The following is a 22,990-nucleotide window of genomic DNA, read 5'->3' on the forward strand; positions in this document are numbered from 1 at the left end:
GGCTTATCCTTGCTGGTGGCCCAAGGGCCAGCCTTTGAGACTCCCTCCTGGGGGGGACCCTGCGCCGAGCCCCCACATGCTCTGAATTCCCCTAGCAGGCTCCGTACCCTCAGACTCTGCCTCACTGGGCCCCAGGTCCTCCAGCTGGGCCAGGAGCAGGTGGGCACGGCGCTCCAGGTCTGAGCCCGGCATGTTGAGCTGCACATAAGCCACCAGCTGCTTGAGGCAGGGAAAGTGTGGAGGTTGGCAGAAGTCCTCCGAGTACTGGTCCAGCCATGTGCCCAGGATAGAGGAGATGGCACTGGGGGCAGAGAGGTGAGCAGCAGAGTCAGAGGCCCGGCAGTATCACTCCCATCCTCCCTCACCACCCCGTGGAAGCTGGGCATCAGTGATTGTCACTGCTGCTCAGAGACAAGCAGGCCCTAACCCAAGCCTTTGGCTGTCCGGGGGTGGCAGACCAACCCAGATAGGGCTTGCGGTCCTGCCTGGCATGCACAGGGTCCTGGTGGCACTTCACTGGTGGCCGAGTGAGTCATATGTGGGCTGTCTTCCCACCACACAGCTCTCTGGAGGCACAGCCTGGCCTGAGCTCTCTGAGAGCCCAAGACCTAGAGGCAAGGTCCCAATACCTTCTCTGTGGCCCCCGATGAGGCGAGCAAGCCTGGCATGGGCTATTGTGGGCATCTCCCAGGGGTCACCTCTGGGCCCCAGCCTCCACCCTGTTCCCCAGTGTTCACAAGTGATGTTTGTAGGGCTTAAAGCCTCAGTTTCTCGGTGGGAATCACTGGATCCCCACTCTGGGGACAGGTGCTCTCCCTGTTGACTGAAGTCCACTCACGTTCTGAGTTGGTCCTGCGGCCCGCCGTCCTCACTGGAGTAGGGGAGGATGCAGCCATATCTAGAGGAGTCCGTGAGGGCGTCACATCTACTGAACCTGCTTATGATGTCTTGGGTCACTAGCTGACCCCCCATGGCCTGGAGCCCTCATGACGTCTCGGGTCCCTGGCAGCCCCCCTGGGACCCTCCTCCCGCCCCCATGGCCTGGAGCCTAGGATAGCCAGGATCTTCTGCTCTTCTCACTTAACTATGTTCAGTGCCTGAAGACAGCCCCTCACACAGTGAGCCCAACCTGCTCCTTCTTAGATACCTCAGTAGGCCCCAGTCCACTCGCAGGGGTGTCTGGCCTACAGATGTCAGCCCCCTCCCCCTGAGGCAGAATCTGGATTCTTCCTTACACATGGGGAAACTGCTTTGCCCAAGGCCTCTGCTGTGGGAGGTTGGAGGCAGAGGGCGCGGGGGTGGCCACAGCCCTGGGCAGTCCCCTCATCAGGGCCAAGCTGGGATGAGCCTGTCTAGGGCTCGCTCTGGTCTTGAGAGCACCCCATTCACCCTAGGAAAGCAGGCTCAGAGACACGCATCACATTCCCAAGCCCCAGCCTGGAGCAGGCGCCCTGGGCACACAGGCACTGCTCACCGTTTTGTTTTTGTTTTTTGGCCAGTCCTGGGGCTTGAACTCAGGTCCTGAGCTTCTTTTGCTCAAGGCCAGCACTCTACCACCTGAGCCACAGCAATTCTGGCTTTTTCTTTGGATGCTGGACTGAGGAATCAAACCCAGGGCTTCATGCATGCTAGGCAAGCTCTCTACCACTGAGCCACATCCCCAGCCCGACGCTCACCTTTTGAACAACAGATCCAGAACCTGCTGGGTGGTGGTGAAGGCCCTGTAGGTGCACAGGAAGATGGTGACGTAGGAAAGGTCGCTGCCTTGGAAGGCGGGCACCAGGTGCTCCACCAGCTTCTCCAGCGTGCCGGCCTTCACAGTGCGTACTTTGCAGGTCTCATAGAGGTTCAGGGAGGACTCATTCTCACACTGGGGCCAATAAGGGAGGAGTAGTCAATCGGAGCACCACGAACCTCCGGGAGCTCATGTGCTTCAGACTAGCTTCCAAGCTGTTAGTGGCTGTGGCCAAAGCTGGGCCATAAGTTATAATTATCTCTGGGAGGGCAAAGTGTCTTTGCTTTAAAAGTAGTATCTAAGCCTGGGTACTGGTGGCTCACACTGTAATCCTAGCTACTCAGAAGGCTGAGATCTGAGGCTTATAGTTTGAAGCCAGCCTGGGCAGAAAAGTCCTCAAGACTCCATTTTTAAAACATTCAACTAAAAGCTGAACTGGAGGCTGGCTGAAGGGATAAGAATGCTAGCTGAGCAAGGAATCTATACATGCCCGTGTGCACATACAAACAGTCTGATATGTAAGCCATTAGAAACACAAACTAGCTGGAGGCTCGTGGCTCATGCCTGTAATCCTATTCAGGAGGCTGAGATCTGAGGATTGCAGTTCGAAGCCAGACAGAAGAGAAAAGTCTGTGAGACTCTCTGATCTCCAATTAACCACCAGAAAACCAGAAGTGTTGCAGTGGCTCAAAGTAGTAGAGCACTTGCCTTGAGTGAAAAAGCTCAGGGACAGCAGCCAGGCCCAATTCAAGCCCCACAATTGACAAAAACAAAACACCTCACCAAAACCTACCAGGCATTGGTGGTTAACACCTGTAATTGTAGCTACTCAGGAGGTTGAGATCTGAGGATCATGATTCAAAGTCAGCCAGGCCAGGAAAGTGCGCATGCATGCATGCATGCATGCACGCATGCACGCGCGCGCACACACACACACACACAGAGGCTGAAAGCTTGGTCAGTTTAGCTGCTGCATAGTGACAGCATCTCAGTTAACTAAGGGCACTACCCGAGGAAGTTGTGACAGCATCCATCTAGAGAGGGAAGGCAGAGGCTTAGCAGGGGTGGAGGCGGTTTGAGAACACGCAGGACGTCCTCAGCATGCTATGGTGAACACAGAAAGTCATGTTGTGATCTGAGCAGTGGGCTGAATGTGTGACACCAGACTTCTGAATATTACCAGGGGCCCAGGGGCAGGTTCCGGGAGACAGAAAGCTGTAAAGATACTAGCCAGGACCTTCCATTCATTCTGAGTAAAGGACAGCCTTATGACGTAAGGCGGTGTGCGGGCTGGAAGGTGTGGCAGGCAAGATCATCAGGCTGAAGGCTATGTGGGCGTGCTATGGGCAGGAGTTAAGTCCAGAAAACCTGTATACAATGTGGATGCATTCACAGCCTAATGTGAAAGGAGAAATGAAAACTACAAGGGGACTCCTCTCATGGTCAGGCAGGGATGTTGGCAAGATCTCCACACCCGGCCAGATGTGGGGCTGGAAGCTGGAGTGGGGGAGGCTGCACCCACCCAGGCCCCTGTGAAAGACTGGAGTCCTCAGGCCGGGCTCATACCCACCCTTCCCGGTGCCCATGCTCACCCCAAGCCAGCGCTGGCCCTTAGTGGCTCCGTGGTGCAATTGAACCTTGCGCAGAGAAATGGAGTAGATGACCCCGTTGATCAGCTCTTCGCCGATCTCCTGCGTGGAACTCTGCAAAGACGGTGCCCGGTAGCGGGCCAGAACATTAATTAGGGGCCGGCCTGGCCATGGTCATGGGGGTCAAACCCTGTGCGACCTCTGTCCCCTAGGGGAGACAGATAAGAGTAGCTATATAGACCTCCAACCCAGAGGAAATGACGGGACCAGGGCAGAAGGCCATGCACGCCCGCTGATGACCTAGGGTGCAGCATCACAGCCCCCTATGCTGCTGCTGCTCCAACAGGCCTGCTCAGGTGTGGCCCACCTTTTACATCATTCAAGACAGGCAACATTATTCACCCATTTACAGAAGGGTAAGTGGAGGCTGAGAGATGAGCAGATGACCCAAGGGCAAGCTGCCTTGGGCACATGGTGGCTCTGACATCCCAAGGCTGACATAGCCATCTGGGTGCAGTGGTCTCAGAAAAGGCAGCGATCTCCCCGGGACTCGAGGTCTGGAGCCAGCTTCACCCTCATCTCCCTGTCCATCCAGGGGCCCCAGCTGACCCGGCATCACGGGCCGGAGCAGGTGTGGGCCTTCCCTGCCGGCTGCATCACTTCCTTCCCCTTTCGCTCATTCATGCCCTTGTGTCTGCTTGGGCAACAGCGGGGTTCCCGGCTTGCGGTTTCTCCGCACGTGAGCTGGGCGGCTGTGAATGGAGCCGTGGCTGGGGCAGGAAGGCCCTACACCTCACAGCACAAGCCCAAGGCCCTTTTTTTGGTTTTGGTTTCTAAGGAGCTGGGGGATTCCCCAACTGAGCAGCATCATTAGGACTGACCAAAGCCACTCAGCCATAGCTACTCAGGAATTCTGTTTTCTGTTAGTAGTGGGGCTTGAACTTAGAGACTGGGCACCGTACTTTGGCTTTTTTGCTCAAGGCTAATGCTCTACCACTTGAACCATAGCTCCATTTCTTCTCCTGGTTAACTGGAGACAAGTTTTTATGGAAATAGGGGAAAATGAGGGAGTGGGTAACAATGTTTGACAAGGGATATATTCTTTACCTTACTTATGTAACTGTAACCCTCTGTCCATCACTCTTTTTTTGGGGGGGGGGTTCGGTCGTGGGGCCTGAACTCTGGGCCTGGGCGCTGTCCCTCAGCTCTTCAGCTCAAGGCTAGTGCTCTACCACTTGAACCACAGCGCCACTTCCAGCTTTTTCCTTTTTGCTTATGTGGTGCTGAGGAATTGAACCCAGGGCCTCATGCATGCAAGGCAAGCGCTTTACCACTGAGCCACCTTCCCAGCCCCATGTCCATCACTCTTACGATAAAATAAAATTCTAAAAAAAGTTTTATGGACTTTTCTGCCTAGGGTGGCTTTGAACCACAGTCCTCAGATCTCAGCCTGAGTTACTAGGATTACAAGTATGAGGCACAGGCACCCGCCCACCCAGGCTTTTTAGCCCCTCCCACCTGTGCCATCTAGGTACAGGGAACTCCGTGGGCTGACATCTGGGAGCTCAGCTGGGTGGTACAGCCTGGCTCAGGGCCATCACTCAAATCTTATGTCAGCTGACCACTGTGCCTCCGGGTGGCATGGAGCCCAGTAGACCCAGGTCAAAGTGCTGATGTAGCCTGGGCCTCAGTGAGGATCCTTCTTTAGGGCCTGGCCTTGGGCCCAGTGTGCAATATCTGGATCCTGGGCCTCTGCTTCCTGCCCACCCTCGGCCAGCTCCAAGAGGCCTGGGAGCCATCTTCCGGCAGCCCACTTCCTCTGATCCGGGCCACACTCCCTCTTGGGGCTTCATACCAAAAGGGAAGCTGTGGACATCACACCAGGCTTGCGATGCGCCCCCACCCCCACCCCATCCCTGCTTCTTGGGAATCAGCAGGGAAGGTGCAGGCACACCCCTCATTCTGCACACCCTTGGCCTGGACAGTTCAGCCCTTTGGTGGCCAAGGGGAGCTTCTCTTCAGATCAGGAAAAGCGGACCGAGGTTACTTCCTCCCCATATCTAGAAAGCGGCCTTGGGGGGAAAGCAAGTTTCAGAGTGAAGGCTCCCGACCCACCGCTGTGCCTGAGAGGTCATCAGAGGTCGAGGCTGGGTGGCAGTCTCTCTGAGATTTTAGCCACTTCTGGACAAGCCGAGAGCATCTACCTGAGCACTCAAGCTGTGGCAGACAGGGTTTCAGCAGAACCCACTGCCCTGGGGCACCCAGCACAGTGCCAGCTCACAGCAGGGTTCCACCAGGGGTGCATGCTGGACAGAAGCGCCTTCCCCCAGGAGGCGCTGGGGCAGGCCATCCCTAGGCAGGTCTCACACCAGTTCCTCAGTGAGCTGCAGGCCAGCAGCTGGCCTGGGCTCTGCACTGGTGTCATGTGATCCCTGTGCCTGCCTTCCCAGTCACAGATGCAGAGGGGGAGCTACTCAAGCCAGTGTGGAGGGAACCCCCAGCCTTTCTGGTTCCTTCCCATGGGGGCAGCAAGCAGGGACAAGGCTGAGCACAGGCATCACACACCGGAGCCACACAAGGGTGATGTGGCTGCAGGCTTTAGCACGCTGCTCCAGTCCCAGGCTTTAAGTTGCAGAGTGGGTCCCCTGGTCCCCACCCCCGAACACGGACAGAGAAAGAAAGCGGCTAGCTGACCGAGGCTCTGTGCCAGGACACTCTGGGGCAGGAAGGGCAGGGACCAAGCAACCGAAGGCCACCCTCTTAGAAGAGCAGACAGCCCATGTGGGCCGGGCCGGGCCCCCAGGGCCATTCTGGCAGGCCAGGGAGGTCTGAGGGGGAGGAGGGGAGTAGCCCAGTAAACAGCTGATGCACAGAAAAACGCCTTCCCTGCGGGCAGCCGTCCAGGCAGCTGCTCTGAGCTCTCAGGGAAAGATCCACATGGCTGGCTGGCTCCTCTCATTCCATCCTAGGCACAAGCAATGTCCCCGGGGTCCAGCTGTCACTCCAAACATGCACGGGTCAGTGGGTTAGGCTAGAGGTACCCCTGGAAAGAGGGGACCCTCACATGTCACTGCCCCTTGGGCCACAGCTTAGAGTGCTCAGCATGGGGAGAGGAAACACGATGAAGGGGGGGGGGTGTTTAAGTGTTCCTGCCTGTGCATGCTGAGGCAGTGTTTCTCACTTCCTCCTCACCCCTTGGTCCAGCTCGCCTGTACTTGTACCTGTGGAAGTTACAACCAGGAGCCCCAAATCCTGTGTCCCAGCTGCACACGGGCTGCTCCGGGAAGCCGGGCTAGGACAAAGGGCACAGGCCCGAATCAGTCTCTCTCTGCACATGCAGACGCTCAGCTTCAATTGGGGCTGGGGCTTCTAAAGCTTTCCCTGGGGCCCTTTTCAGGGGTGCCCCTCCCGAGGGCCTGATCTCCCAGCTCAGCCCAACAAGCTGGTCTGGAGGACAGCGGCAGTTCTCCCAGAGTGACAGAGAGGGCGCTACACCTTGCTGAGCATGCGGGATGGAAGGGGGGTCCTATCTGAAACTGAACCTGGCCTGAGATGTGGCACCTAGAGAAGGACCCCTTACCTCCCCCCAAACCCCGCAATGTATGCGGCTTCCGGACTTTCCAGCCTTGGGTTGAACTGAATGGCGGCAGGAACACGGCACACAGAGGCTGCTGGCTGTCAGGGAATCCCCGCTGTTTGGGCCACAGAGGCTGAACACATTCCCAGTTTACAGAGGTGGAGACTGAGGACCAGTAGAGGGGGCTGAGCGGTGTCCACGGTGAGATAAGAACCCAGCTGCAGAGGCCCAGGCCCAGGCCCTGGCTCGGCTCCTGGACCACGAGCCCTGCTAGGGAGGAGAGTGAGAGTCCCAAACATAATGCCATCCAGCCAGGACCCTGCAAGGGAGCAAGTCAGCCCTGGTCCACAGCACTGATGGCCCTGGCAAGCAGATTTCAAATGAAGTCTGAGGACCAGCCTGTGAAGGGCCGATCTACATCCCCAGGAGCCCTCTCTGTCAACCCCGTGCTCTGCTACTGGCCACATTAGGACTTCAGAGGAGGAAAAGCAGGCCTCAGGTCAGCTCAGCAGGTGCTGCCTTCTGGTCAAACTACAACTGGTTAGCGTCAGTACCACAACAGGGCCAGGCCTGGGGGTGTGTGGCCAGTGGTAGCTAAGGAGGGTGGCAGGTCCCAGTAGGGTACAATGTGGGGCTGGCTGAAGGTCCACAACCAGTGTTTAGTGAATGTGTGCATGCCCTGGTGCCAGGCGCCTGGCACACTTAACCCTAACACCTCACCTGGTAGATGGACAGACAGGCAGGCAGGGATGTCTCTAGGTGAGGAGGCAGAAAGTGGCAGTCAAGGCAGGGATTTGAACCCTGGTCTGCAGGGTCATACCCAGGTCTGGCTGTTGCTTTTTTTTTGGTTCCGGTTGCGGGGCCTGAACTCTGGGCCTGGGCGCTGTCCCTCAGCTCTTCAGCTCAAGGCTAGAGCTCTACTACTTGAGCCACAGCACCACTTCCAGCTTTTTTCTTTTTGCTTATGTGGTACTTAGGAATCGAACCCAGGGCCTCAGGCATGCAAGGCAAGTGCTCTACCACTGAGCCACCTTCCCAACCCCTGGCTGTTGCTTCTAAGTCAACCACAGAGAAGGGCCCGAACCCTTATCATATAGGTATGGAGGAGGACCAAGGGCGGGAAGGACTTCTGGGGACACTATCTGTGGTCACTGCAGGGCTGAGGCCAGCTGCAAGAGCCAGGCTGAGAACCCCCATGCACACAGGCCAGGTACCGTGTCCCCGGAGGCCAGGGCACCGGCACTTGGAAGACTCAGGCCACCCCTGCTGCCTGGTGAGAAAACCTGTGACGTCACCACCCATCCAGCTCTGACACTGTGCGAACCACTGGTCCTGTCCCACTGGGTCCGCACCAGAAGCCCAAGAAAACAAGCTGTCTTCACGCCCACTGTACAGATGAGACAACTGAGGCTCGGAGGGCAGGGGCAAGTCTGGAGCCAGGGGGCGCAGCACTCAAGCTTGGGCTGTGCCTCCTGGCTCGGGAGGACAGGGGGTGACACCAGAGCAGGTTGCAAAGGCATCAGGGCCCCAAATGCAATCCAAGTCCTCATCCCCTGTCCCCCACTTCCCCAGGAGAATGGTGTCTGCTCCTCGCTCAGCTGCCCTGGTACCAGACACTAGGCTTTGATGTTGCCCCTTCGGTGCTGGACTGAGTGGGGGGGAGGGGGACTGGAGGTGTGTCTTGGAACATGGCGTTTCTGGGCCCAACCTTGGGACAGGGTGGGCCCGACACAGTGGTCTACGCTGAGGAACCCATCTGGGCGTAGCCTCCTGAAACTGCCCCCACTGGTTCCACTGGAGCTGGCCTGGCTCGAGCCAATGATAAAAGCACCTGGTCCCTTCTCCCTGGTAACAGGCAGGGTCTGGAAACTGTCCAACTGAGGCTCAGACCCCAGGCCTGCCTGAGTGTAGTCCAGGGTCTCCGGAGCTGTGTCCTGCCACTTACTCCTGCTCCAGGACTGCCCCGAGACTCCTGGGAAACTGGCCATCATGCTCCAGTGTCCCCAGCGTGGGGAAAGAAAAAGAACCAGTAGCAGTCTGCCTAGCTCTCTCCTTTTCCTCTCTCCCTAGGCAGGAGGGGCCTAGGGGACCACCGGTGGCAGACCCCTCCTGAACTTGCCAGGCCCTGAATGAAGCGCCTGGGTCCTGTCCTTTTGAAGTCAGCCTGGAAGCCCTCCTAGATAATAGTGGCATCTCTCCCCCCACCCTCCGTTCTCCCCCTCAGGCCATGTTCTTGTGGGCTCCTCCACCGTCAACCGTACAGCAGAACCCTGGGGTTAAGCTGAAGAGCTGAACACACAGTGATCAAGAGACCAAACAGCCAGAGGGGTGAGGGGTAAAGCCCCCTCACTTCTTCCCACCCACACGGCCCTCAGGCCTACCAGGCAACCTGCCTCTGCTTCGTGCCTAGTTTGTTGACTTGGCGCAATCTAATTAGTTGTTTCATCTGTCAAATGGACTATTAATAGCCTTGACCATAATGCATGCAAATTACCCTAGCACAGGGCCTCAGACAGAGCCCTCCCTCCCATTAGCTATTAGGTTAAACCTGTGGCTCCAGCTGGGTCATGCTTCCTCCAGGAAGCTGTCCTCAGGGTGCTGTGGCCCTAAACACTTTCACCTGCCCCTGACTTCGAACAAGCCTTCCTACCCCTCACCTAACCAGGACCTCTGGGCTGTGCAGTCTGGCTGTAAGGCCACCTCCATGGCCCTCTTACCACCTCACCCTGCACAGATCCCCGGCCAGCAATTGTAGGCAGCAGGCACCCCACAGGGAACACAGTCCTTGCCCAGTGCTGCCTGCATGTCTATCTAGGCCAGGGGTAGCATCTCTGTCCTGCAGTCTCCTAGAAGGCGGGCTTGGCAGCTGCTCTGCAGGTTGGTCTAAGCCAGGTGGATGAGGTGGTGGTGCCTGCTGTCTCCACGTGTGCAGATGGGCAGTCATCTTGTCTGGCTAAGGCTGTGGCCTTCCCACAGGCAGGGCCAAGGTTCTGGTGACCTCTAGAAAGCCCAGGATGGGTCAGTGGTGGCTTGGCTGAAAACTGAGATGGCAAGCAGAGGCCCAGCTTTGGGAGGACATCTGGTACCCCAGAAAGGGAAAGACTGGGGAAGCATAATGGGAAGTGGTGGAGGAGGGGCTGCTGAGATGCCTGGTGATTTCCAGACAGGGAACCTCATGCTGGCCTGCTTTGGCTTTGACATGCTACTGCCACCAGGAAATGGGCCCCAGGATTGGGGGACAGGGAAGGAGGGGGGGTTGGCAGAAGAGACAGGGACTTCCCTCCAGCCTCCCCCAGGCCAATGCTAAATGGTCATTGTGTTTGGTTTCCGGCAGTGGCCGCTCTCCTGGCAGGACCCTGGCTTTCCTGCCCTAGCCAGAAGCTTCCCCTCAGATTTCTAAACAGTGGCCATGACTGCATCTCACTGCTGAGGCCCAGATGGAGAAAGCAGAGTACTAACAGCAAGCTGCCTGGCTCTGCTGGAACTCAGCTCTGGCCACTCCCGCTCACTGGCTCTCTCGCTCCCTCCCTCAGATCCACAGGGATAAAGATGGACAGAAGCTCAGAGAGGCAGCCCCACCCCAGCCAGAACCTGCCCGGCCCCAGCGAGCACTCAAGGCCAGACCCTTCCCCAGCACACAAAGCCCCAGGCGCTGCCAGACATAATGAAAGCCAGATGAGCGCAGGCCTGGTGGCAGGCCTCCCACCCCCACTCCCAGGGGTCCCGCTCCCGCTGCTGGGAGGACCGGAGGGCTGGGTAGGACCAGGATCGGGAACGAAGCTGGCGCAGACACCTGCCGAGCTCAGTAGGCCTCAGCTCGAGGCTCCCCTGCCCAGGCTTCAAGCCAGCCCTGGGGACAAGGGCTCAACCCGGGCCGCTCTGGAGTTCTCTAGCCCGCGCCATCAGGTGCGCCGCCGGGCAGGAGGCAGAGGGTCTTCCCTGGGTGTCCGCTGGCAGGGACTCCGGCTCGGGGCCTCTAGGCCCTACCCCGTTCATGACAGGCCCTTCTCAAAACGCTTACAACCGCAGGGAGGGACGATCCAAGCGGGGCCACAGAGGCCCTGCCCTCTGCCTAGACACCGGGGCCCACACGTTGGGAGCCGGGCCACTCTGTCCCCCCCCCCCCCCGTTCCCCGCTCTCTCCGAGCAGCCCGGACGGCTCCCGGGTCCACGCCTGCCCCGGGAAGGCCGTCCCGAGGCCCCTGCAGCCCCAGTCACCTCTGGGGAGCCCAGGGTCGTGCAGCCAGCCCGGGCGTGGGGCAGGCCTCGGCTGCCCGGAGTGACAGAAGACGTAAACAGTGAGAGCACGGCGGGCAGCGGGGAGCCCCGCACCCCCACCCAGCCCCGGCCGGGCGTGGCGGCGGCGGCGGCGGGGATCTCCGCGGGGACCCCGCCTCCGGCCGCCGGGCACCCACCTCCAGGCGCGGCAGGTCCGGGTCGAGCTGCGTGAAGCTGTGCAGCACCACCGGGCAGCTGTCGGGGACGCCCAGCTCCAGGCGCACGGCGTCCCACACGCTGCGGCTCCGCCGGGAGCCCGGGAACAGCGGCTCGGCGCCGCCCGCGGGCCCGGCCGCCTCGGCCCACATGCGCTGCACCATGGAAGGCTCGCGGCAGCGCGGGCGGCCGGTGACCGCGGGACCCGGGGCGGCGCGGGCGCGGGCGCGGAGCCGGCCCGGCGCAGCAGGGGCGGCGGGGCAGCCCGCGCGGCTCCGCGCTGCCAGCGCTCTGCGCCCGCGGCCCGGCCCCGCTGAGGTCAGGATGGGGGCGGGGCCTGCGCGGCGGGGCGGGGCCAACGGCGGGCGGGACTTGTGCGGTGGGCGGGGCCTGAGCGGAGGGGCGGCGCCCAGGGCACCGTGATGCGTGTGCAGTGTGGGTGCGGATGTCGCTGCTGAGGTCAGGCCCACCTGCCTGGAATTCCAGTCAAACCCCTCCCTAGTTCTGTGGCCTTGCACAAGTTGCTTAACTTCACTGACTCAGTGTCTACATCTGGAAACTAAGGGTAAGGAAAAGGACTTCCTAAAAGCGCGCCAGGAAGAAAGGCACCAGGTCACCTGGACAAGCCCTGGGTGATGAGCTTAGACCTGAGCACTGGAAGGGTGACCGGAGCACACCGTGACTTAGGTGTCCTGCCGTGTCTGGAAGCTGGCTGAGTGTCTAGAAGGAGAGAGGAGGGTGATGACCCACATTGGTCTTATAGTCACCCCAGGTGGTCCGGGGAGAAAGGCAGACTAGGGTGGCCAGGGAGCTGGGGGAGGGGGCCCAGAGCTGAGAGTCACCAGGGTTGGGAGCTGAACTGTTCATGGAGGGTGGGATCAAGAACTATAAATGACAGCAGAGCACCTGGCCACTGGTCTGCTCAGCTGGAACACTGGTACTTTGGGCAAATCATGACTCAGGTAGAAGCGCTGAGGGCAGAGTGGGATGCAGGGCTAGCGAGCCTCACTTTCTCCTTCCAGCAGTGAGAGAGGGAAGGAAGGAAGCACAAGCCCAGCAGTGGGGTTGGGGGTGGGGGGTGGGGGAAGTTAAGGATAGGTGTACATGGGACTGGGAAGGTGGCTTAGTGGTAGAGTGCTTGCCTAGCATGCATGAAGCCCTGGGTTTGATTCCTCAGTACCGCATACACAGAAAAAGCCAGACATGGTGCTGTGACTGAAGTGGTGGGAGTGCTAGCTTTGAGCAAAAGCAGCTCAGGGACAGCGCCCAGACCCCGAGTTCAAACCCCAGGACTGGCAAAAAAAAAAAAAAAAAAAAAAAAAAGGATGAGTGTGTGCAATAGATAAATAGGAGCCTCTGTGCTGAAACCTCCACCTTAAGCCTCAGGTCAAGACCTGACCTCAGAGGCTACAATCTGGTCCTACAAAGTCAGGAGGACCACCGTATCACCAGGCCTGTTTTCCCTACCTGGAAGAGAGGGCAGGGCCAGATCACACATTCCACAAGCAGATGCTGTCCCTACCATGTGACAAGCCCCCAGGCCCCAGCTAAGGGTAGAACCCAGCTCTGGGGGTGGGGTACAATGGCAAGGAAGAGAGTCAGCTTTCAGTCTCCCATGGCAGCCACATGCCAAGTATACAGAGCCATGGGGCAAACGAATGCTTATTATTTCCAAGTTGGGCTGGACACTCTCTAATTTTCTCTGAATCTCCTAATTTCGTTAAAATACCTTTGTAATTAGGCAATGTAGTGAAAGCTGTTTTGTTTAGGAGAAGCAAGACAGGTAGATGTGGTTTGAGATGGAGAAGCCTCCTAGCACAGCCTCCAGGGATGGTCAGGTGTGTGGCTCATCAGAGAGAGGGGTGGTCTGGACATGGCCCCTGGGCACTGGGCTTCTCTCCCACCCCTGCTTCTGGGCCCAAGCTGACTTCTTCCAAAGGAGTTCGGGATGCAGCACCCTCACCTGGCCCTGCTTTCTTCCTCCCAGGGCAGCTCCTTAAGGTTGTTCCTGGAGCAACAAGTGACATAAGGGGTCATCACCCCTCCAAGCTCGAGGGTGCAGGGTGAAGAGGGAGGAGCAGCTAGCTAGTGCAGCTGGCTGACTGTCCTGTCCCCCTATCTGCACATCATGGACCTCAGTGGGGAGGGAGCTACCTAGTTAGTCCCGTGTATGTGTGTGTGTGTGTGTGTGTGTGTGTGTGTGTGTGCGCGCGTGCATGCACGTGCCAATACTCGGGCTTGAACTCAGGACCTGGATATTGTGCCTCAGCTTTTACTCAAGGCTAGCGCTTTACCACTTGAGCCACACTTCTACTTGCAGCTTTTTTTTTCCTGGTTAATTGGAGATAAGAGAATCATGGACTTTCCTAACTGGGCAGGCTTTGAACCAGGATAATCAAATATCAGCCCTCTGAGAAGCTAGGATTACAGGTGTGAGCTATGGTGCCTGGCTGGCCTATTTTTTTTTAAATACTTTTTTTATTGTAAAAATAGTGTACAGAGGTGTTACAGTTACCTGAGTAAGGTAATGAGTTCATTTCCTATTGAGCATTGTTAACATCCTCCTTTGTTTTTCCCCTACCATCCCTTCCCTCCCCACTTCCCCAACTCCTCCCTCTCCTCCCACAAGTTGTAAAGTTCATTTTCAACATAGTGTCTTGTACTTCTCATTGTTACAATAGGTCAACCTGTGTCCCTATTTAAGCATTTTGTTTTTTCCCTTCTCCTCCCCTAAATTACAAAAGTGTATATACAAGATGCAGGGTACTGGCATCAAATACAGTGACAACAGGGGTTATACCGTGGGGGAGGAACATACCAAAGAAACAAAAAAAAAAATCACATAGTACATTATAAGTATGTTAAAAACTATAGCAAGAAAGAAAAAAAACCACTTGTGTCCCTGTCTTGGAGTTCATTTTGCTTAACATCATCTTATATGGTCATAGGTGCATAGCTTTTGAACTGTTCTGCTTGTCCTAGACATATACTAGTTATTGCAAATAAGGGAAACCATGGGACCTGTGTTTCTTTGGGCCTGGCTTACTTCACTTGATATAATTTTTTCCAAGTCTTTCCATTTCCTAACAAATGGGGCAATGTCATTCTTTCTGATAGAGGCATAGAATTCCATTATATATATATGTATACATGCAGATATAAATGTGTATATGTATATATATGTATATACTGTATATACGTATGTATGTATATGTATATGTATATGTATGTATATATATATATACACACACATCACATTTTCTTGATCCATTCATCTACTGAGGGGCATCTGGGTTGGTTCCATATCTTAACTATGGTAAATAACGCTGCGATAAACATAGTTGTGCTGGTAGCTTTAGTATACCCTTGTTTGTGATGGTTTGGGTAAATGCCCAAAGGTAGTATTGCTGGGTCACAGGGAAGCTCTATGTGGAGTCTTTTCAGGAAACTCCATACTGCTTTCCAAAGTGGTTGAACAAGTTTACATTCCCACCAACAATGTAGTAGGGTTCCCTTTTTGGCCTACTTGTTTTTATGAAGTTCCTTTTCTGCCTGGTTTCACCATCTTGGATGGTGCCTCATCTCCCTCTTAGAGAGAATGCTCATGCCTCTGGCTGTGTAATGCAAACTCACACACATAGAGACCAGAAACAGACATTGTGCACTTATACATGTATAAGATACACACACACACACACACACACACACACACACACACACACACACACACACACACACACACACACACACACACACACACACACACACACACACACACACAGAGCCTGGCTTCTATGGAAGTTGAGTTCCATCCATTTCTTACTCTGTGATCCTTTCCCCTAGGCAAGCAACCTCAGCTGAGTCGCTGCACAGCGTGGTGCTCTGTACCCCAGTACTGGCACCTTTAGGAATAGGCGCTGCCATGTCCCAAATGTGTCCACATACAAGACTCTGTCCTGAGGCTCACACACCTTTTCTTGTCACCCCCCTCCTTCCAGGGCAGGGCCACCCAAAAAAGAGGACAAGGACAGTGCAGGCCACCTGATTGGAGAACACATCACCATATCCTTGTGTACAGAAGCCAAAATCCAGTCCAACTAAGCAGGCCTTTTCAGGTTTGGGGGTGATCACAGGGGCAGAGAGACCCACTAAGATATACCACCAGCATACAGCCCACAGAGGTTCAGGCTACAAGTCAAACTTCCACATCACACAACCCATTTATTTGACAAATACACATCAGAAGCAAAGAAAAATTAAAGGGGAACCTATATACTAGAAGAGACACCAACCAAATGCTCCTGTTGATTTTAGACTATGATTTGAAGAAAGTGACTGTTAAAGAAAAAACAAAGAGGGGCTGGGAGGGTGGCTCAGTGGTAGAGTGCTTGCCTTGCATGCCTGAGGCCCTGGGTTCGATTCCTCAGCACCACATAAGAAAAAGGAAAAAAGCCGGAAGTGGCGCTGTGGCTCAAGTGGTAGAGTGCTAGCCTTGAGCTGAAGAGCTGAGGGACAGCACCCAGACCCAGAGTTCAGGCTCCACGACCAGACCCAAAAAAAAAAAAAAAAAAAGAGAAAAAAAAGAAAAAAAGAAGTAACAAAGAGGACTGGTAAGGTGGCTCAGTGGTAGAGTGCTTGCCTTGCATGCATAAGGTCCTGGGGTCAATTCCTCAGCACCACATAAATAGAAAAAGCTGGAAGTGGCGCTGTGGCTCAAGTGGTAGAGTGCTAGCCTTGAGCTGAAGAGCTGAGGGACAGTGTCTAGGCCCAGAGTTCAGGCCCCAGGACCCGCCAAAAAAAAAAAAAAAAAAAGAAATAACAAAGAAGCTAGGTGCCGGTGGGCTCATGCCTATAATCCCAGCTACTCAAGAGGCTGAGATCTGAGGATTGCGGTTCAAAGCCAGCCTGGGCGGGAAAGTCTATGAGACTCTTGTCTCCTATTAACCACCAGAAAACCAGAAGTGGCGCTGTGGCTCAAGTGGTATAGTGCTAACCTTGAGCTGAAAAGCTCAAGGACAGCACATAGGCCCAGAGTTGAACCCCCACAACCAACAAAAACAAATACAAAAATGAAGAGGGGCTGGGAGGGTGGCTCAGTGGTAGAGCGCTTGCCTTGCATGCCTGAGGCCCTGGGTTCGATTCCTCAGCACCACATAAGCAAAAAGAAAAAAAAGCCGGAAGTGGTGCTGTGGCTCAAGTGGTAGAGTGCTAGCCTTGAGCTGAAGAGCTGAGGGACAGCGCCCAGGCCCAGAGTTCAGACCCCATGACCGGACCCAAAAAAAAAAATTACAAAAATGAAAAGATAACTGGGGTTATAACAGCTCCTCCCTCGCGAGCGGCTGAGTCCTGACACTCCCAGTGGATTCCTAGAATTGAGGGTCACACCAAAGCAGTATACCAAGTATAACGGGACCAGTTGGACTGCTCGGCCAGCTAAGTGGCTAATGGGGGGTAGTACAGACTGCGTGGACAACCTGAACAAGGAGATTATTTCCAGTGGCAGAGATCTCAGAGCAGCCTGCCATTTAAGATTTTTTTTTGCCGATTGTGGGGCCTGAACTTTAGGCTTGGGCGCTGTACCTCAGCTCTTTAGCTCAAGGCTAGCACTCTACCACTTGAGCCACAGCGCCACTTCCGGCTTTTTCTGCTTATGTGGTGCTGAGGAATCGAACCCAGGGCCTCTTGTATACAAGGCAAGCACTATACCACTGAGCCACCTTCCCAGCCCCAGCCTGCAATTTAAAACTTAAGTTCTAGCTGAGTGTGGTGGCTCACACGTGGGGGACAGGTGGGAGGGACTATGAGTCAGAAGCCAACCCGGGCTACAGAGTGAGACCCTGTTTTTAAAGCCAAATAAAAACCAAACAAAAACACTACTTTTTAGTTTTTAGGATTTTCTGGCCATGGCTGGCTTCAGGTAAGTGGAACTGTAGAAAAGAAACTGCCTGTGGGGACTGGGGGAGGGGGGCTGCATCTGAACACTACTGGATACCCGGTGACAGTGGACATCAGGTCAGGTGTGACAGTGCTACTGTGGTCACTGATGGGAATGGTGGCTAGAGGCATGTGTACACCTGGCACGTGTGGCAGTGTGGTTTGGGGAGGCTGGCAGGGGAGTGAGGGCAGTAAGGCCAGGAGAAATAGTAGAAGTTTAAGGAAGAAAAAGTTTGCAAGGTTCCTGAGGCTCTGAGCAGCCACAGGCTGCAGAGCCCGGCTGAGGCAGTGCCACGAGCCAGCTTTGCCACAGCTGCCTAGGGTCATGCCTGCCAACCTGAGGACAAAAAGGTCTGGCGCTCACTCTGGGTCCCAGGTAGTGGGCAGCTCGGAAACTGAGTCCTGATGACCAGATGGGCTGTGGCCTTGGACGGGTCTGAAGCTCAGGCTGATGCTGGCCCTTCCCTTTGGGGGGCTAGCGTAAGCGCCCCCAAGCCCACCACAGTGCAGACCTTCCACAGAATGGATGTTCCTGGAAGCAAAACTTTACAAGACTGAGCTGGCAGCGCGGGATGAGAACCAGGCCAAATGTAGCCCACACATGTGTTGGGTTTGGCCCACAAAGTGTTTTTAAATCTCTGAGCCAATGTAAAAGGTCAGGTGACTTCATATGAAAATCTGTATTTCCGGCTTCTCCTGTAACTTCAGATGACCTGACCAGACTGGGACCGAGTTCTGCACGTGAGTGGGAAGTGGCCAATGCTGGCCCTTTAAGTCTGGGCGTGTGCTCTGAAATTGCCACAGGCCCCCTAGTCCTATGCAGTGGCTGCCTGATTTATGGGAAAGGCATGACCAGGGCAAAATAGTCTCTTCTCCTGTCCTCAAACAGGGCCGGTCCCCCAGACACCTCCCTCCCCTCCCAGTGGTCCTCCTACCACACTCAGGACCACACACAGGACCCCCACAGCTCTCAGAGCTCCAGTCTTTGCTCCTGTCTGTTGTCCCCTCTGCCTGGAGGGCTTGCCACCATCCACCCTGCTTTGGTGGTATCTCAGGGCTGGACGGAGGCACAAGGCAGTGTTGGGGCTACCACAGGCCTTGGCCATCACCTCTAAACCTGGGCTGGGACAAGGCTAAATGAGGACAGCAGCCATGATGTGAAATGCAGGCTAGGTGCTGGTAGAAAACCTGTTGGGTCTTGCTGTGTGTGATGGCGCATGCCTGTAATCCCAGCACTCTGGAGGCTGAGCAGGAAGACAATGGGTTTGAGACCAACCTGGGCTCTATATGAAGACCTTGTCTCAAAACCATCAGCACAGCAACCAGGATGACAGCAGGGAGAAGGTAGTCACCCTGTCCATCTGTCTGCTGTTCTACCACTCAGAGCCCAGGGGGAACATGGCAAGGGTGTGGCCTGGCCAAACCCTCTGGCATTTCCCGACAGGGACACAGCCATCCTGGGCCTGCCTGGGTGCTGGGTGGCTGTGTGGGCAGGTGAGCACACACCTTGGCGGGAGGTGACGTGGGTGACGGGGCCGGGTGGGGAGGACAGCCCACTGGACACTGGTTCCACCGAGCTTCCAGCTGCCTTGCTAGGAGCTGGACTCAGAGCTGGTCAGGAGGTGGGAACTGAATCCTCAGGAGGCTAGGCTGGGTGGAGGGGTGTGACGTCATTGTCACCCAAAATCTCTGATCTCATAGGGCGTTACTGTCCAGGAACAGCCTGAACTGGCATTGAACATGGCGACGCCAGGGCCTGGCAGTTCTGGATCAGCCGGGTGCTCGGGGGAGCCCTGCCGGAGGTGGGAGCTCACAACCCATCGTGAGAAATGCCGTCCACAAAGTAAGACCCGGGGCGGCTCTGACAAACGTCTCCTTGCTCACAAACACATTCATGTGTGCTGGCCCAAGCGGCAGGGGTGCAGAGGAGAGGGGGAGAGCTGGAGGAGCCCAGGCAGATGGGGTGGAGGCAGACTTGAGCACAGAGGGTGAAAAGCAAGGAGCACAGGATCGGCCCAGGAGACACGGGCTTAGAGGGAGCCCAGGCTCAGCCCAAACCTGGCCGTGATACCTGGTCCACAACTGTGCGAGGAGGTGACACACTGCCTAAAAGTGCCCAGAACTCCCTGGACGGAGGTCCCCCAGCTGCCACCGTGGAGGGTGGCAGTCAGCCGCCAGCCCCAGGGTGGGTTGGATGAGCAGCTGCCGGAGGCCTTCTCGAGATTCAGAGCCCCCAGAAACCCCCTTTTACACCCCCCCCACACACCTTATTTTGCCAGTCCTGGGGCTTAACTCAGGACCTGGGTGCTGTCTCTGAGCTTGTTTTACTCAAGGCTAGCATTTCTATCATTTGAACCAGAGCTCTACTTCTGGCTTTTTTGGTTGTTTATTGGAACTACGAGTCTCACACAAACCTTCCCGCCCAGGTTGGCTTTGAACCACCATCCTCAGATCCCAGCTTCCTGAGAAGCTAGGATTACAAGAGTGAACTACCAGTACCTGGCTGCTACCCAGCCAGGCCTCTCTGAGCCTCTCCCTCAGCCTCAACTTCTCCATCAGAAAAATGGAGATGGCAGGGACAAGAAGCCCATGCGGGTCCAGGATCCGGAGAGCAGAGGGCCGGACAGGCACAGAAGCCCTTGTTAATCTAAGATGCTCTGAACAGTGCGAGCTCCATGCCAGGTCTCGCCGCCTGCCAGGCAAGGCCTGGGCCCAGCCCAGCCTCCCCGCACACCGGGCACCGGGAGGGAGAGAGAGGCTCCTCAGGGACTTCTCACCAAACTCCTTCAACCAGTTCTGACAAGGAAGGACGGGAGGGGGCTGGGGCTCCAGCTGGGACCCGAGCAGCCTCTCCCAGGTAGACTCACCTCGGTGGCCGGTGACAGCAGGGGTGCCGGCCAAGGTGGTGGCGGTGGTGGGGTTCGGAGAGTGGCACGGTGGGTGCTGCGAGCAACGACCCACCGCCTGGCAGTCACCAACGAGACGCAGGCAAAGAACACCGAGCCCTTCCTCCCCCTGGGCGCGGCAGGTCTGGCACGGGTCTGGCCTGCATCCCGGGCCATGGTGGGGCAAGAACCCGGTGGGGGAGTGGGTTCCTCGGCAGGTCTCTGTCCAGTGTGCCTGTCACCGGCCTGCCCTGGTAGAGAGGAGCACCTAAGTGCCTAGGCCTGGTGTCAGCACATGGCTGTCATACCTGTTGCTGTGACGGGCAGGCTAGGAATTCCCGCCTGTACCATGCAATGGGGCAGCCAAGGATGAGAGTCAGGGACTCTACCCCTGCTGACCTGGTGGTCCTAACCCCAAGCTCTTCCTCTGGAGGGGGCCCGGATCTCTCCTCCAGCACCCCGGGCCCCTGTCTTAGAGCCAGAAAGCTGTACAGGTGCCAGTGACTTGGGCCCAGATGGACTCAACAAGGCCTAGTCACCTGCTGGGTATGTGCCCAGCCGGGGCTGTGAAGGACGCAGGCCAGCCTGGCTTACTCATTCTGGAAGCCTTCCCTGGCCATGGTCTCCGAGCACCTCCTCCCCTGGCGCCCAGGCAGGGGACTTCATTTTTTTTTTTTTTGCCGGTTGTGGGGCCTGAACTCTGGGCCTGGGTGCTGTCCCTGAGCTCTTTAGCTCAAGGCTAGCACTGTACCACTTGAGCCATAGTGCCACTTCCAGCTTTTTCTGTTTATGTGGTGCTGAGGAATTGAACTCAGGGCCTCATGCATGCGAGGCAAGCACTCTTACCACTGAGCCACCTTCCCAGCCCTGTGGGGGACTTCATTTTAAATCAAGGACCAATCTAGAGTTGCCACTACGAATGTGACCAAGTAGAACAGAAAAAATATAACACACCACTATTACCAATACTTCGGAAAAGACTCTGTGAAAGAATGGGGAACAGTCTAAGGCCAGAAAACAGAGCACCAGGGAAGCAGAGGTACACATTTTCTTGTTTTGCTGAAACCTAAACAAGGAAAGCCCGTGATGGGATGAGTTTGACACACTCATGTGACACTAGGGGAGTGGAAGCCCAAGATTCACAGACAGAAGCCCGGCCTGTGTCTGCAGGGCCCACAGGTGAATGAACACTTCTATCTGCCTTCAGAGACTGGACCCCAAAGCCCAGAAATCCCAGTGTCAAGGGGGCAGGGCTGAGAGGCTGGGCTGGGCTGTCCTCCCTGGCTGGTGGAGCCTGGCTTCGAGAGGCAGGCACTGGGCTGGGCACACAGGCCCACCAAGGCAGGAAGGAGGCAGTGTGCAGGGGGTCTGGACCCTCCCAAGAGATGCATCAGGCCTTGGGGTGCAGGCGGCCGCGGTGGCTGAGACCTCACACTGCACCTCACGAGGTCCCACCAGCACCACTGCCCCGCTCCTCTGAGCGTTTCACATCCTCTCTGGTGGCTTTGTGGGGTGCTGGGGGGCTGGCCGAGCAGGCGGCTCAGAGCCGGGGAGCAAGACCTGGTTCCTGTCCTTGCTTGCTGCAGCCTCCCCAGGGGACTTGTCTCCCTTGGGCCTCAGTTTCCTGATCTGTGATGGTGGCAGGGATGGACAGGAGTTGTCTGCTGTGACCCAGCGGGCTCCTTTCACAGAAGAAAAGATCTTGGAGGCACTCCTCCAGGGTGGCGATTCTACAGGGTGTAGATGACCATCCAGGGGATGGGTCAGGCTGGACAGGTATCGGAGAAACTGAGCCAGTGGGTAGGTGTCAGGTGGGTGCTGTAGCAGCCACTTTCTGCCTCCCTGTCCCCAACCCCACTGTGGAACTGGGAGGAGAGGAGAGGAGAGGAGAGGAGAGGAGAGGGGAGGGGAGGGGAGGGGAGGGGAGAGGAGAGGAGAGGGGAGGGGAGGGGAGGGGAGGGGAGGGGAAAGGAGGGGAGAGGAGGGGAGAGGAGAGGGAGAGAGAGAGAGAGAGAGAGAGAGAGAGAGAGAGAGAGAGAGAGAGAGAGAGAGAGAGAGAGAGAGAGAGAGAGAGAGAGAGAGTGTAAAGAAGCCCCAGTACTGGGGCTTGAATTCAGGACATGGGCATTTGTTTTCCTTAGCTTTTTGGCTCAAGGCTGGTGATCTACCACTTGAGCTACAGCATCACTTCTGGCTCTTTGGGTTAACTGAAGGTTAAGAGTCACAGAGTTTCCACCCAGGCTCGCTTAAAACTAGGATTCTCAGATCTCAGCCTCTTGAGCAGCTAGGATTCCAGGCATGAGCCACCAGTGTGCAGCAAGATTATCATCTTTTTCACTAATATCCCTCTGCCTGTTTTTTTGTCAGTTGTGGGGCTTGAACTCTGGGCCTGGGCGCTGTCCCTCAGCTCTTCAGCTCAAGGCTAGCGCTCTACCACTTGAGCCACAGTGCCACTTCCGGCTTTTTCTGTTTATGTGGGGCTGAGGAATCGAACCCAGGGTCTCATGCATGCGAGGCAAGCACTCTACCACTGAGCCACCTTCCCAGCCCCAGTGTCTCCTGTTTAAACCCCATTTTCCCCAAGTTGTTCTCAGCAGCATGTGGTCAAGGCTCCCTGCCCCAGCCTTCTACTTTTCCCAGCCTTCCCACCTTTCCCTGTCTACCAAGCGTGAGACTCTGAGTTCAAAACTAATACTGCCACAAAAATAAATAAAAAATGAAAAAGAGGCTGGTGGAGGAGGCAGTGTTGGGGAGCTGAGGTTAGGGACCAAGAGGACTCCACGCTGCCTCTGGGGCTGCTGTGGGCAAAGCCTCTGATAGAAGCCTTCACCCAGCA

The 22,990-nt window shown here is 56.2% G+C and overlaps 1 protein-coding gene across 5 annotated transcripts in view; it reads right to left on the minus strand.

The window, feature by feature from the left end:
* Nucleotides 1-22,990, minus strand: part of Ralgds (ral guanine nucleotide dissociation stimulator) — a 45,543-nt gene that overhangs the window by 9,952 nt on the left and 12,601 nt on the right. For 2 of the 5 annotated variants that reach the window (XM_070014937.1, XM_070014935.1), the window contains exons 2-5: nt 3,328-3,438; nt 1,677-1,870; nt 839-934; nt 108-301 (exon numbers count right to left, since the gene is read on the minus strand). In XM_070014937.1, coding sequence (XP_069871038.1) covers nt 108-301; nt 839-934; nt 1,677-1,870; nt 3,328-3,438 — 595 coding nt within the window. Of the gene's footprint in view, nt 1-107; nt 302-838; nt 935-1,676; nt 1,871-2,744; nt 2,840-3,327; nt 3,439-11,316; nt 11,500-22,990 lie in introns of those variants that run through there. The other 3 variants (XM_070014936.1, XM_070014934.1, XM_070014938.1) reach the window with 3 other exon arrangements.

Source organism: Dipodomys merriami, unplaced genomic scaffold (assembly GCF_024711535.1).
Source record: "Dipodomys merriami isolate MVZ:Mamm:240054 unplaced genomic scaffold, mDipMer1.0.p SCAF_11, whole genome shotgun sequence".
In the NCBI taxonomy this organism is placed as follows: domain Eukaryota; kingdom Metazoa; phylum Chordata; class Mammalia; order Rodentia; family Heteromyidae; genus Dipodomys; species Dipodomys merriami.